Source organism: Scyliorhinus torazame, chromosome 4 (assembly GCF_047496885.1).
Source record: "Scyliorhinus torazame isolate Kashiwa2021f chromosome 4, sScyTor2.1, whole genome shotgun sequence".
Classification (NCBI taxonomy): domain Eukaryota; kingdom Metazoa; phylum Chordata; class Chondrichthyes; order Carcharhiniformes; family Scyliorhinidae; genus Scyliorhinus; species Scyliorhinus torazame.
The window spans coordinates 90,784,768-90,799,215 of record NC_092710.1 but is presented as its reverse complement, the minus strand read 5'-3'; the positions used below and the strand labels follow the sequence as shown (position 1 = coordinate 90,799,215).

Here is a 14,448-nt window from a genome sequence, read left to right as displayed (position 1 = left end):
TTGACGGTTCCTGAAAGGATGCTAAAAGTCAGAAATTTCCACACACAAGTACCTTGAGAATAGGAAACACAGGGCTAGTTTTGTGCTTATTGGTTCCATTCCAACTCCTGAGTGACTGGAGTTAACAAGCAGGTTCTGAGATTGAAATCCTCCTAAGCAGTATTTCAGCCTCATTTATTGCTGAGGAAATAAGTCTGCAGACTAATGTGGCAAGACAGCTGAAAGAATGATTTATCTGCCTGTCAGGTCAAAGGTACCATTCAGAGAGTTTGTGTGCCTCGACTCAGTTTCCTGTCTGTTGGAAAAGTATGAAAGAGAAAGGGAATGTGAAAGGGGATTGTTCCATCCAGAGATTTCTTTTTTACAAGTTGTTTTTGTTTATAGGTGGACAACCAAGGAAACAAGACGAGCACTTCCACCGGGACGTTGACGGGCCTCAATGTTCTGAGCCAGGTTTACGTTGGAGGCTACCGTGAGTACACCCCAGAACTCCTGCCAAACGGAACACATTTCAGCGATGGTTTCCAAGGTAACTCTCTTCTAATTCTGTGCCTGTTGGACTTTCAAGTAGGTTGTGTGAAAACTAAAACTGCTAAAAGTGAGAGTCATGTACCCCTTGAATATTTGCCATTGCCTATCCACCGTCATCTCTTAAAGTAACATTTCCCAATCTACCATAGCCAACCCGTGACTCTTACCATTGTAGTTTCCTTTATTAAGATTCAGAACCCTAGTCTCAGAATGAACTGGGTCACTTTCCATCTTGATGAAAAATTCTATCATATTGTGATCGCACGTGCCCAAGAATCACGCACAGCCAGTTTTCCTTCTCATTATACCCAGTCTAGGATGACCTGTTCTCTAGTTGATTCCTCAACATATTGGTCCAGAAAACATCCCATATACACTCAAAGAATTCCTCTTCTATGGTGTTGTGACTAATTTGATGTGCCCAATCTGTATGCAGATAAAAGTCACCCATAATTACAAATATTTATTTATTGCACGCATCTCTAATTTCCTGTTTAATGCCATTCCCAACATCACTACTACAGTTTTGAGTCGGTATACAACCCTAACTAATGTTTTTTGCCCCATTGAGTTTCTCAGCTCTACTCATACAGATTCCACATTGTCAGCGCTAATGTCCTTCCTCACTATTGCGTTAATTTCCTCATTAACCAGCAGTGCATCACCGCCACCTTTTCCTTTTTGCCTGTCCTGCCTAGACATTAAGTTCCCATTCCTGGTCACCTTACTGCCTTGTCTCCATAATCCCGACTAAATCAGACATCTATTTGTGTGATTAATTCATCCACTTCATTGCAGCACGGTCACACAGTGGTTAGCACTGCTGCTGAACCGCTCCTGAGTCCCAGGTACAATTCCTGGCTTGGGTCACTGTCTGTGTGGAGTCTGCACGTTCTCCCGGTGTCTGCATGGGTTTCCTCCAGGTGCTCCGGTTTCCTCCCATAGTCCAAAGTTGTGCAGGTTAGGTAGATTGGCCATGCTAAATTTCCCTTAGTATCCAAAAAGGTTGGGTGGGGTTGCCTAGTTATGGGGTGGAGGTGTGGGTTTAGGAGGGGTGCTTTTCCAGGGGCCGGTGCAGACACGATGGGCCGAATGGCCTTCTTCTGCACTACAACTCCATGTAGTTCATTTGGACTTCATAGCAGGCTTCACTCGATGACGTGATAGTTTTTTCTCAGTGTTTAATACCATTGAGACCTGGTACCATGGCCGGATTTATATTACAAGAACACATGTAGCTAAAGCTGTAAACGATTTATTAACATTAACTGTCCGTCAAATATATACAAAACAACAAATGAATAACAGTATGAACATGCACAAACCACTATCTCTATCCCAGCTCCCTAGTCAGTCTGAGGTCACCTGACTCTAACATTCACTTATAGAATCCTCGAAGCCAGGCGATGAATTACAACACAACCATGATATTACTACACACACTGCCTCAGAAATCCGAAACCTTCCCAGCACACCATCTCTTCAGCCACATATTCATTTGATATATCCTGCTCTTTCTGCTCTGACTAGCATGTGGGCACTGGTAGTAATCCTGTGATCACTATCTTTGAAGTCCGACTTCTCAACTTTCTTCCAAACTCCATATATGCTGCTTTTAGTGCAATATCCCTTTTTTTACCGATGTTGTTTATACCAATGTATACCACAACCACTGGCTGTTCACCCTCCCCCTGCAGAATGTCCTACAACCTCTCCTGCAATGTTTCCAAGGAGACATCCTTGACCCTAGCACAGGGAGGAAACATACCATCCTGGAGTCTCGTTTGAAGTCACTATCTATTCCCCTTACAATTAAAAAAAAATTCATTTGTGGCTGTTGATAGGCCAGCATTTATTGCCATTCCCTAGTTGCCCATCAGAAGGTGGTGGTGAATTGCCTTCTTGATCCGTTGTTAGGGAGGGTGCTGCAGAATTTTGACCCAGTGACATTGAACGAATGGCAATATATTTCCAAATCGGGGTGTTGAGTGGCTTGGAGGGGAATCTCTAGGAGCTGGAGTTTCCAGGTATCTGCTACTCTTGTCTTTCTAGATGATAGTGGTCATGGGACAAAAGAGAAAATGCTGGAAAATCTCAGCAGGTTTGGCAGCATCTGTAGGGAGAGAAAAGTGCTAACTTTTCGATTCCGATGACTCTTTGTCAAAGCTATAGTGGTCATGGGTTTGGAAGGTGCTGCTGAAGGAACCTTGGTGAGTTCCTGCAGCGCATTTTGTAGATGGTACACGTGGCTGCCACTGTTCGTCTGTGGTGGAGGGATTGAGTGTATGTGGAAGTGGGAGCAATCAAGCGAGCTGCTTTGTCCTGGGTTGTGTCGAGCTTTTTCAGTGTTGTTGGAGCTGCACTCATGCAGGCAAATGGTGAGTATTCCATCACACTCCTGACTTGTGCCTTGTAGATGGTGGACAGGTTTGGGGGGGTTAGGAGGTGAGTTACTCGTTGTAGGATTCCTAACCTTTGAACCTGCCACAGTTTAATATGGCTAGTCCAATTCAGTTTCTGATCAATGGTAAACCCCCAGGATGTTGATTCTGGGGGATTTAGTGATCGTAATGTCATTGAATGTCACGGGACAATTGTTAAATCCTCTCTTGTAGGAGATGATTATTGCCGAGCACATGTGTGCCTGGATATTGTCCACGTCTTGCTGCATTTGGACATGGACTGCTTCATTATTTGAGGAGTCGCCAATAGTGCTGAACGTTGTACAGTCATCCACAAACATCCCCACTCCTAACCTTACGATGGAAGGGACACTACCCTGAGGAACACCTGCAGTGATGTCCTGGGGTGGCAGTGGTTAGCACTGCTGTCTCACAGCTCCAGGGTCCCAGGTTCAATTCTGGCCTCAGGTTACTGTCTGCGTGAAATTTGCACTTTCTGCCTGTGTCTGCAAGCGTTTCCTCCGGGTGCTCCAGTTTCCTCCCACTATCCAAATAAATGCAGGTTGGGTGGATTGGCCATGCTAAATTGCCCTTAGTGTCCAAAAGGTTAGGTGGGGTTATTGGGTTGCGGGAATAGGGTAGAGGTGTAGGCTTAAGTGCAGTGCTCTTTCACCAGGGGCTTTTTTACAGTAACTTCATACTTGTGACAATAAAAGGTTATTATTATGTTATTATTCCAAGGACCGGTGCAGTTTCAATGGGCCGAATGGCCTCCTTCTGAACTGTAGATTGTATGATTCTAAGGTGATTGTCCTCCAACCACCACAACCATCTTCCTTTGTGCCAGGTATGATTCCAACCAGGTGAGAGTTTCCCCCCAGATTTCCATTGATTCTGACTTTGCTGGGCTCCTTGATTATTTTTAATAATATTTTATTGAGATATTTGAAAATTTTTATAACAGTAACATAAACAACGACATCAACATGGTAAAATATACATTTCCCCCCCCCCCAGCCCAATCTTCACATACCTCAACCATACAACAACAATTCCCCCCCCACCCCTTGGAATTCTGCTTCTGCTGACATTTTAATTTTCCCCGAGAAAGTCGACGAACGGCTGCCACCTCTGGGTGAACCCTGACATTGACCCCCTTAAGGCGAACTTTATTTTCTCGAGACTGAGAAACCGGGCCATGTCACTAACCCAGGTCTCTACACTCGGGGGCTTCGAGTCCCTCCACATTAATAAGATCCGTCTCCGGGCTACCAGGAAGGCAAAGGCCAAGACGTTGGCCTCTTTCCCCCCTGAACTCCCGGATCTTCCAACACTCCAAAGATCGTTACCTCCGGACTCGGTGTTTTTACTACCGTGGACATTGCCTTAGCAAAATCCTGCCAAATCCCTCTAAGCTTCGGGCATGCCCAAAACATGTGGACATGATTTGCTGGGTTTCCCGCGCACCTCGCACACCTATCCTCACCCCCGAAAAACTTGCTCATCCTAGCCGCTGTCATGGGTGCCCGGTGGACTACCTTAAATTGTATCAGGCTAAGCCTGGCACATGATGAGGAGGTATTAACCCTGCTTAAGGCATCTGCCCATAGCCCCGCCTTTATCTCTCCTCCTAGCTCGTCCTCCCACTTGCCCTTAAGCTCCTCCACCGGAGTTTCCTCCACCCCCGAAAGCTCCTGGTAAATATCCGATACCTTCCCCTCTCCCACACAGGTACTGGAAACTACTCTATCCTGTATCCCCCGTGGTGGCAGCAGCGGAGAGGCCTGTTTTTTCAGAAAGTCTCACACCTGCAAATACCTAAAACCATTCCCTGCTGGCAATTTAAATTTATCCTCCAAAGCTTTCAAGCTGGGAAAGCTCCCGTCTACAAATAGATCCCCCATCCTTCTAATTCCTGCCCTTTGCCAACTCCGGAACCCGCAATCTAGCCAACCCGGTACAAACCTGTGGTTACTATAAATCAGGGTCCAAACCGATGCTCCCTCCACTCTCTTTTATCTCCTCCACTGCCCCCAGATCCTCAGAGCCGCCACTACGACCGAACTTGTGGAGTATCGGGCCGGTGAGAATGGCAAAGGTGCCGTTACCAGTGCTCCCAAACTGGTGTCTTTACATGACGCCGCCTCCATCCGCTCCCATGCCAACCCCTCACCCACTCCCCACTTCCTAATCATGGCTATATTAGCTGCCCAGTAGTAATTGCAGAGGTTCGGCAGCGCCAACCCACCCTCCCCCCGACTGCGCTCCAGCAACACTTTCTTCACTCGCGGGGTTTTACCCGCCCACACAAAGCCCAAAATAATCTTATTCACCCGCTTGAAAAAGGCCTGAGGGATGAAGATGGGGAGGCACTGAAAGACAAACAGAAATCTGGGGAGGACCGTCATCTTCACGGTCTGTACCCTCCCCACCAGTGATAGCGGGAGCATGTCCCAACTCTTAAAGTCCCCTTCCATTTGTTCGATCAACCGGGATATGTTTAACTTGTGTAGTACCTCCCATTCCCAGGACACCTGGATTCCCAGATATCGAAAGCTGTACCTACCATTCTAAGCAGCAGCTCGCCCAGTCTCTTCTCCTGTCCTCTTGCCTGCATCGCAAACATCTCGCTTTCCCCCTTGTTCAATTTATACCCCGGAAAATTGCCAAATTCCCCCAATATTCGCATTACTTCCCCCATCCCCTCCAACGGGTCCGAAATGTACAAGAGCAGGTCATCTGCGCAGAGCGAGCCCCAGTGCTCCCCCCCCCCCCCCCCACCCCCCCACCCCAAGAGCCAGCCCTTTCCAGTTCCGAGAGGCTCTTAATGCCATGGCCAGTGGCTCTATGGCCAGAGCAAACAGTAACGGGGAGAGGGGGCACCCATGCCTCGTCCCTCGGTGTAGTTTAAAATACCCCAATCTCAGTCGGTTGGTACGCACACCCGCTACTGGTGCCTGATAGAGCAAAGCACTCACCAAACCCAAACATCCCAGCGCCTCCCACAGGTAATCCCACTTCACCCAATCAAAAGGCTTTTCCGCATCCATCGCTACCACCATCTCTGCCTCCTCTCCTCCTGAGGGCATCATAATAACATTGAGAAGCCTTCGAACATTGGCCTTGAGTTGCCTGCCCTTTACAAATCCTGTCTGGTCTTCCCCTATCACCCCCAGGACACAGTCCTCTATCCTTGTGGCCAGTATCTTAGCCAGCAGTTTGGCATCCACATTCAGTAGAGAAATCGGCCAGTATGACCCGCATTGGTCCGGACCCTTCTCCCGTTTCAGGATCAATGAAATCGAGGCCTGCGGCATTGTTGGGGGGAGGACTCCCTTCTCTCTTGCTTTGTTAAATGTCCTCACCAGCAGTGGGCTCAATATCAATAAATCAATATCAATAAATATCAATATTTAGGTTCTTTACGCAAAGAGTAGTGAGGCCGTGGAATGCCCTACCTGCTACAGTAGTGAACTCGCCAACATTGAGGGCATTTAACAGTTTATTGGATAAACATATGGATGATAATGGCATAGTGTAGGTTAGATGGCTTTTGTTTCGGTGCAACATCGTGGGCCGAAGGGCCTGTACTGCGCTGTATTGTTCTATGTTCTATCTCTGAAAACATTTTATGGAATTCCACCGGGTAGCCGTCAGGCCCCGGGGCCTTGCCCGACTGCATGCCCTCCAGCCCCTTGATTATTCCTCAATCTCAATTGGGGCTCCCAGACCCTCCACCAGGCTCTCCTCCACCCTCGGGAACCTCAACTGATCCAGAAACTGCCTCATCCCCTCACCCCAGCCGGGGGTTCCGACTCATATAATTTACTATAAAAGTCCTCCAGCAACTCGTTCACCCCCGCTGGGTCCAGGACAGTATTACTGTTTCTACTCTTTACCTATCTCCTTGGCAGCCTCTCTTTTTCTGAGCTGGTGCGCCAACATTCTGCTTGCCTTTTCCCTGTACTCATAGATCGCCCCCCCTTGCCTTCCTCAACATTTCAACTGCTTTCCCTGTGGTCAACAGCCCACAAACTCCATCTATAACCTCCGCCGCTCCCTCAGTAGCCCCACGTCCGGGGCCTCCGAGTATCTCCTGTCCACCTGGAGTATCTCCTCCACTAACCTGTCCCTCTCAGCCTGTTCCACCTTTTCTCTGTGGGCCCGTATTGAGATTAATTGCCCTCTGACTACTGCCTTCAAAGCTTCCCAGACCGTCGCTGCAGAGACCTCCCCTGGATCATTTGTTTCCAGGTAGTTCTGGATGGTCTTGTTAACCCGGCCACTGATCGCTTCGTCCACTAGCAACCCCACATCCAGTCACTGGGCTCCTTGATGCCATACTCAGTCAAATGCTGCCTTGATGTCAAGTCACTAATTGGCTGGGCTGTCCTGTTTCTTGTGTACAAGACACACCTGGGCAATTTTCCATATTGCCGGGTAGATGCCAGTGTTGTAGCTGTACTGGAACAACTTGGCTAGGGGTGCGACAAGTTCTGGAGCACAAGCCTTCAGTGCTATTGCTGGAATATTGTCAGGGCCCATAGCCTTTGCAGTATCCAGTGCCTTTGACCACTTATTGATATCAGGTGGAGTGAATAGTATTGGTTGAAGACTGAAATCTGTGATGCTGAGGACCTCCGGAGGAGACCGAGGTGGATCATCCACCTGGCACTTCTCGTTGAAGATTGTTGAAAATGCGTCAGCCTTGTCTTTTGCACAGATGTTCTGGGCTCTTCCATCATTGAGAATGGGGATATTTGTGGAGCCTCCTCCTCCAGTGAGATGTTTGATTAAACCACCATTCACTGCTAGATGTGGCAGGACTGCAGAGCTTAGATCTGATGTGTTCGTTGTGGAATTACTTAGCTCTGTCTATTACTTGCTGCTTATGCTGTTTGACACACAAGTAGTCCTGTGTTGTAGCTTTGTCAGGTTGGCACCTCATTTTTAGGTATGACTGATGTTGCTCCTGGCCATGCTGTCCTGCACTCTTCATAGAACCAGGGTTCATCCCCTGGCTTGGTGGTAATGGTAGATTGCAGGATATTAGTTGTAGATTATGGTTGATTACAATTCTGCTGCTGCTGATGGCTCACAGCACCTCATGGATGCCCAGTCTTGAGTTGCTAGATCTGTTCGAAGTCTCTCCCATGTAGCCCCATGATAGTGCCACACAACATGATGGAGGGTATCCTGAATGTGAAGACGGGACTTTGTCTCCACCAGGACTGTGTGGTGGTCACTTCTACCGATACTTTTATGAACAGATTCATCTGCATCAGGCAGGTTGGTGAGGATGAAGTAAAGTAATTTTTTCCTCTTGTTGGTTCCCTCACCACCTGTTGCAGTCCTAGTCTAGCAGCTATGTCCTTTCGGACCCAGCCAGTTCAGTCTATGGTGGCACTACCGAGCCACTCTTGGTGGTGGACACTCAATTCCCCACTCAGAGTATATTCTGCACCCTTGCCACCCTTATGCATCCTCCAAGTGGTGTTCAACATAGAGGAATATTGATTCATCAACTAATGGTGGACCCTACGTCGTAATCAACAGGTGTAATATGCCGCACGTTTAGGCATCATTCGGCTTGTGCGCTTTGCCAGTTGGGCGGCGCCAGTGGTCCCGTAATGAAACTGGATAAGACAATCCATCTCTGCGGAGACTAGGGGCTGAATTCTCCGTTTGTGAGCCGAAGTGCTGACGCCAACGGAGAATCAGTGGAGTTTCACATCAGAAAAATCGGCGGCACACCTGCACTGATTCCGCTGGCGTGAGGGGCTAGCACCGGCGCCGCATGGAACACCAGCAAAATGGTGCAGAATCGCCGGGTCCATGATGGACACTCACAGGGCTGACAAGCTGCAGCCGCGCTTAAACAATACACCTCCCACACACACACTGATCGGGGTGAAGAAGGTGGGACAGGTTGTGCTGGAGCGCCCATACAGCTGATGGATCGACTGGGGCCAGAGGTCACCCGGGGGGGTTGCCCCGGGGCGGTCACCTTTACGACCCAGGGCACCAGGTTTAGAGCGGGCTGTTAGCGGCATGAGCAGCCGCATGGCTGCCTTGCCAGATACAGTAATGGTGTTGCATATCTGTCTACTCTGACCCCACAGCCCACCTCCTGGCCACCCCCCCACAACTCCCTCCAGCTCGAGCAGAAGCTCCCCGGCCAGCGGCATGACTGTCGACGAAGTATGATGGTGTTGGACACTGTCCGTACGCCCTCTCCCTCTCAGCAGCCACCACGCCAGGTTCACGATTTGTGAGAGCACACGTGGACCACGCCATCGGGTACTCGCCTATCAGAGGAGGAGCATCGCAGGTGGGCCCACTAATGAGATGCGAATGGTGTTTCAACTACTCACGCTGTATGTCCACCCATTTTCTGGGAGACGGAGCATCGTGATTTGGCATCAAACCGGCACCTGCCCCGGTTTTGGCGTTGGGAGGTATTCTCCACCTGAAAGCACGCTCCAATTTCAGCATCGGCCAACAGACAATCCCGCCCTATATGTTGACAGTGAAAACGGCTTTGTGGTTGGACCGTAACCCTTTACCCCGCATTGAGGATTTATATGCCGGTGGCTGTATGTTCACATTCTCGGCCGCACGGTAGCGCAATGGGTAGCACTGTTGCCTCACAGCGCCAGGGTCCCGTCTTGGGTCACTGTCTGTGTGGAGTCTGCACGTTCTCCCTGTGTCTGTGTGGGTTTCCTCCGGGTGCTCCGATTTCCTCTCACAAGTCCCAAAGGACGTGCTGTTGGCTGAGTTAGATATTCATAATTCTCCTGTGTACCTGACCAGGCGCCGGAGTGCGGCGACTCGGGACTTTTCACAGTAACTTCATTGCAGTGTTAATGTAAGCCTACTTGTGACAATAAAGATAAAGATTATTAATGAAATTGGACATGAACAACTCTTATCTACAGCTGGTGCTCGATAAGTCTTATGGAAATATATATATTTTAAAAATCATTTTATTGGCATTTTCCATATTTATAAACACTTATATACATTTTTCTTAACCGCATTAATTTACTTTATTGTACAGAAAGGTTTATCCTGTCCTTTCTTTAATTAACTTTATATACATTTCGTTGCCTTCTGGCTCAGCCGATGGTCCCTTCCATCACCTCTTATGATGTCATGATTAAAAAGTACAGTATACCCGGCTTCTGGTCAGAATCTCCTCAGCTTACGCCGCCTTCCAGTGCATCATGCAGAACATCCGGCATAGATTTCTGTGCATTGCAGTTTACTTGGATAGCATGTGTGTCAAAGGGCCATGAAGCAGGAGAATTTGCAGAACCTCAAGGCGGTGTTGAAACAGTTCTCTGAATACGGGGTCTTCCTGCACTGTAGAAAGTGGGTATTTCATGCAAAGGAGGTAATACATCTGGGATGGCCTGCACCCGTCCACCGAGAAGGTGCGGGCGATCAAAATGGCTCCTGTACTGTGAGACATCACCTTAACTTCACTCTTTCCTTGAATTAGTGAATTATTATGGACTCTTCATTTCAAATTTAGCTACTATCCTCATCACCCCTTCACCAACCTTGTGTTTGGGGCAAGGCCCAGGAAAGGGCGTTTGACAAGGTGAAGCGGCGGTTGTCTTCTGCAGGGGTGTTGAAGCATTCTGACTCCTCGAGCAGCTGTGCGATGCTTCACCATATGGCATCGCGGCCCATCGAATGGGCAACGGCCGTGACCGTCCAATCACTTTTGCCACCCGGAAGCTGGCGGCAGCCGAGCGAAAGTAGGCCCAGATCGAAAAAGAAAGTCTGCCGGTCATTTTTTTTTGGGGGGGGGGGGGGGGGGGGGGACAGTTCCAACAATACATCTATGGCCACCACGTTTTAATCCTCAACGATCACAAGCCTCTTCCGTGAAGACATGGCGATGCCGCCAATAGCGTCTGAGAGGATTCAGTGTTTGGCTCTGTTATTGGCTGCTTATGAATACTCTTTTGAGCACCGCCCAGGGACCCAGATTGCGCATCTTGATGTGTTGAGCCCCTGCAGGTTAAGTACGTGAACCCTCCTACAGCGGACAAAGTGATTGCTGCCCTGAATTTCATGGACACCTTGCCCGTCACTGCCTCATGTGTTTGTGACTGGATGCAGACCGACTCTGTATTTGCTAAAGTGTGTCATTTGGTGCTATATGGGAGGCAACATCAACAGCTACAAGCGGAGTTGAAGACTTTTTCCTCAGAATTGTCCGAACTGGCCGTGGAGGACGGCATCCACCAGTGGGGCACCAGGGTTATTGCCCTGGCGAAGGGTCAGGCCGACATACCGGAGAGTCCAAAATGAAGCTTCTGGTGTGAAGCTACGTTTGGTGGCCAGGGTTGGATTTGTATATCAAGATGTTGGCCCAGTGGAACAGTTCTCCATCTGTCAAAAGCACCAGAAGCTCCCCACAGCTGCACCCCTGCACCCTTGGGGGTGGCCGGGGCTCCTTTGGGCCCGCATGCACGCCGATTTTGCTGTTGCCTTCTTGGGTTCGATGTTTCTCGTCTTGGTGAATGCTTACTCACACTGGCTGGAAGTCCACAAGATGACAACGATCATCCCCCGGGCGACCGTCTAGCGGATGTTTCATTTTTCGCCCTCGGAATTCCAGAAGTCCTTGTAAGCAATAACCGGACCTCTTTTACAAGCGAAGAATATGCGCTTTTGCAAAGAGCAATGGGATTTGCCACGCCTGCATCGCATGGTACCGTCCACTGGTCTGATATGAGCGGGCTGGGCAAATGGTTAAATGTGGGCTAATGAAACAGACGTCCGGTTGGATGGACACAAGACTGGCAAAGTTTTTATTCTCGTACAGGATCATGCCACACGCAGTAACTAGGGTAGCCCCTGCGATGATGATAATGGGTCATAGACTTCGTACATGACTCAATTTGATTCTGCCAGATGTCAGCAGGAAGCTGAGTCATCACCAAGATTTGCAAGGTTGTTGCCCAGTTCGATGTCAGCCTCTTTGCCGCTTTGCGCCTGACGATGCATTGCTCGTTAGTAACTTCAATGACGGTGCTCGCTGGCTTCCTGGGATTGTTGTCCATCCAATGGGACCAGTCTTTTACCAAGTTCGGGTCCGATGCCAGCTCATGAAGTGACACCTGGATCATATTTGCTCCCAATGGCTGCTCCCTCGCGAGGTGCCTAGGAAGAAGCCTGCCCTGGATCTCCGGCTCCATTGCCGGACCAAACTGATGTGACGTCTCCAGTCTCTCTCGCTGCCGATGTGTGCTATGTCATGTTGTCCGACTCGGAGATGGAGATGCAGACCTGGAGGTCTCGGACGCCGACTCCGCAGTTCAGCCACTTCCTTTTTAAAAAATAAATTTAGAGTACCCAATTCATTTTTTTTCCAATTAAGGGGCAATTTAGCGTGTTCAATCCACCTACCCTGCACATCTTTGGGATATGGGGGTGAAACCCATGCAAACACGGGGAGAATGTGCAAACTCCGCACTGACTGTGACCCAGAGCCGGGATCGAACCTGGGTCCTCGGCGACGTGTGGCAACAGGGCTAACCCACTGTGCCACTGTGCTGCCCTAGCCACTTCCTGACGATCATTTCCCCATGTATTTCCTGCCCCAACAACATTCGCCAGCCCGGATATGCCAACTGATGCTACGCCGACTGGTCCTCCACCAGGAGCCAAAGAGACTCCGACGTCCTCTGCCTACTTCTCTTTCTCAGTCTCATCTTCGGTCTTCGAGGTGGGGTAGCCCAATTACCCAGTGTATGTACGGTTGGCCAGTAAGGCACTGATCAGAGAGGAACCTGGTATATGTCTACCGGGAAGTGTACACGTCTCATTTGTTAATCATTACTTTGTTCTTATTTTGACTCGGTTTGGACCCCCCATGTCCTTATTAAAGGAGGTTTCCCCATATTTAACCTGAAGCCATGAGAATAATTAATTTTTTGAACACATTTGTTTTATTGTTATAAATAAACATTAATTGTCCATAGGTTATAAATATTGAAGATGGGAAAATCTGGCTGTTTGAATGCCGACTAAAGATTCATCCAACTGGTGAAGGAAATGTTTGCTCGCTCCTCAAGCAACCAAGAAAGGGCATGCACCTTGAGGGTGGACATGTCAGGGTGACCTATTTGGGAGAGTGGAGGCTGGGGCTGCTGGAGTTGTCATACCATGTAATGGTTTGCATCTAACCAGAGTTGGTAACTCCAACTCCACCTGATGATGTGGGAATCTCAATGTTGTGTGCCCTTTGGTAAGAGGATGGAAACTGGATAAAGTCATTAGCCCCTCCCCCCCCACTATCAGTTTGGCAAGTGGTGACTCCAATTAGTTGCCAAAACAAGCAACGCTCTGGGCGGCAACGCTTTTTGGAACTAACTTGGGAGGGCAACACCATCTCAAACTATTAACTGTGCCTCTGCAGTGCAACAGCCACTCAGTTGTATTAAACCTGTTTTCAGAATAATTACAAAGGTTGTAGAAGGACATCCACTGTCACGTTATTATAATTATATCGTACTTTGGGCTTATTTACTGTCGAAGACATAAGGCGCCAATCGGTCATAAGGGACTGGGTAAACATGTCGTGGGTTCATTTATTGAGACAAGACACATGGGTATGAAACTTGAAGGCATCAGAGCTGTGTGTGCTCTGCAAAAGTAATAGTGAAACTTCCCTTTTCCTTTCTCTTTCCCTTCCAGTGTTGTCATGCTGATATCTCTTAAAGGCACACTACAACATCCACCACCACCTGATTAGCCATTAGGCTCACTTAATTACCTGAAAGCCATATTCATCCGGCACTCAACAACCGTGGACCAGGCATAATGGCACCTCGGGAGGTGCCTTTAGAGATCCCTGGGTATTTGGAGGCAAGACAGGGCAGGGTAGTACTGTGGCATTATCCCTGGCACCAAGGCACCTTGACATTGCCAGTCTGCAACCCTGGCAGTGTCATCCTGACAGTGCCAGGGTGCTCGAGTGGCACTTCCGGGATGCCTGGTGCACTGTCAGGATTGCAGTGCCAGAGTGCCCAGGTACCAGGTTGGCACTTCCAGGATTCAGATTAAAGGGGACCCTTGCCCATTGACGGGGGGAGGTGGTGAGGGGGTGTTCCCACGGGCCTCGGCAATGATGGGGGGATGAAGGGGAGGTCAATAAGGTGGGGACGGCCTGAAAGGGGATGGGGGACAGATCGGGCTGCGCTCAAAATGATGCCCAATCTACGAGCAGTCGTTCTTGCTGGCGAGTGTGGTGTGGCCTCAGTGGGGAGAAACTCGCCGAGGCCCAAAAAAGGCAAAGATAACCCAAAGTTTTCTTTAGCTTTCTTATTCCAGACTCATTCATTAAATTTAGATTCCCACATTTACTGTGGTGGGATATGATCTCCTGACCACAGACTTATTTCAGTCTTCTGTGTTTTAGTCCTAGTAACATTACTACAATGCTCCTGTCCCCTGAATGGTATGTTAAATAACATTTTAACCTGATGTTTGCTAC

The 14,448-nt window shown here is 48.9% G+C and overlaps 1 protein-coding gene across 1 annotated transcript in view; it reads left to right on the top strand.

Moving 5' to 3' along the window:
- The window catches only part of LOC140410345 (protein eyes shut homolog), a 269,054-nt gene that overhangs the window by 181,569 nt on the left and 73,037 nt on the right, over positions 1–14,448 (top strand). The window contains exon 5 of the mRNA XM_072498353.1: positions 385–529. Coding sequence (XP_072354454.1) covers positions 385–529 — 145 coding nt within the window. The remainder of the gene's footprint in view (positions 1–384; positions 530–14,448) is intronic.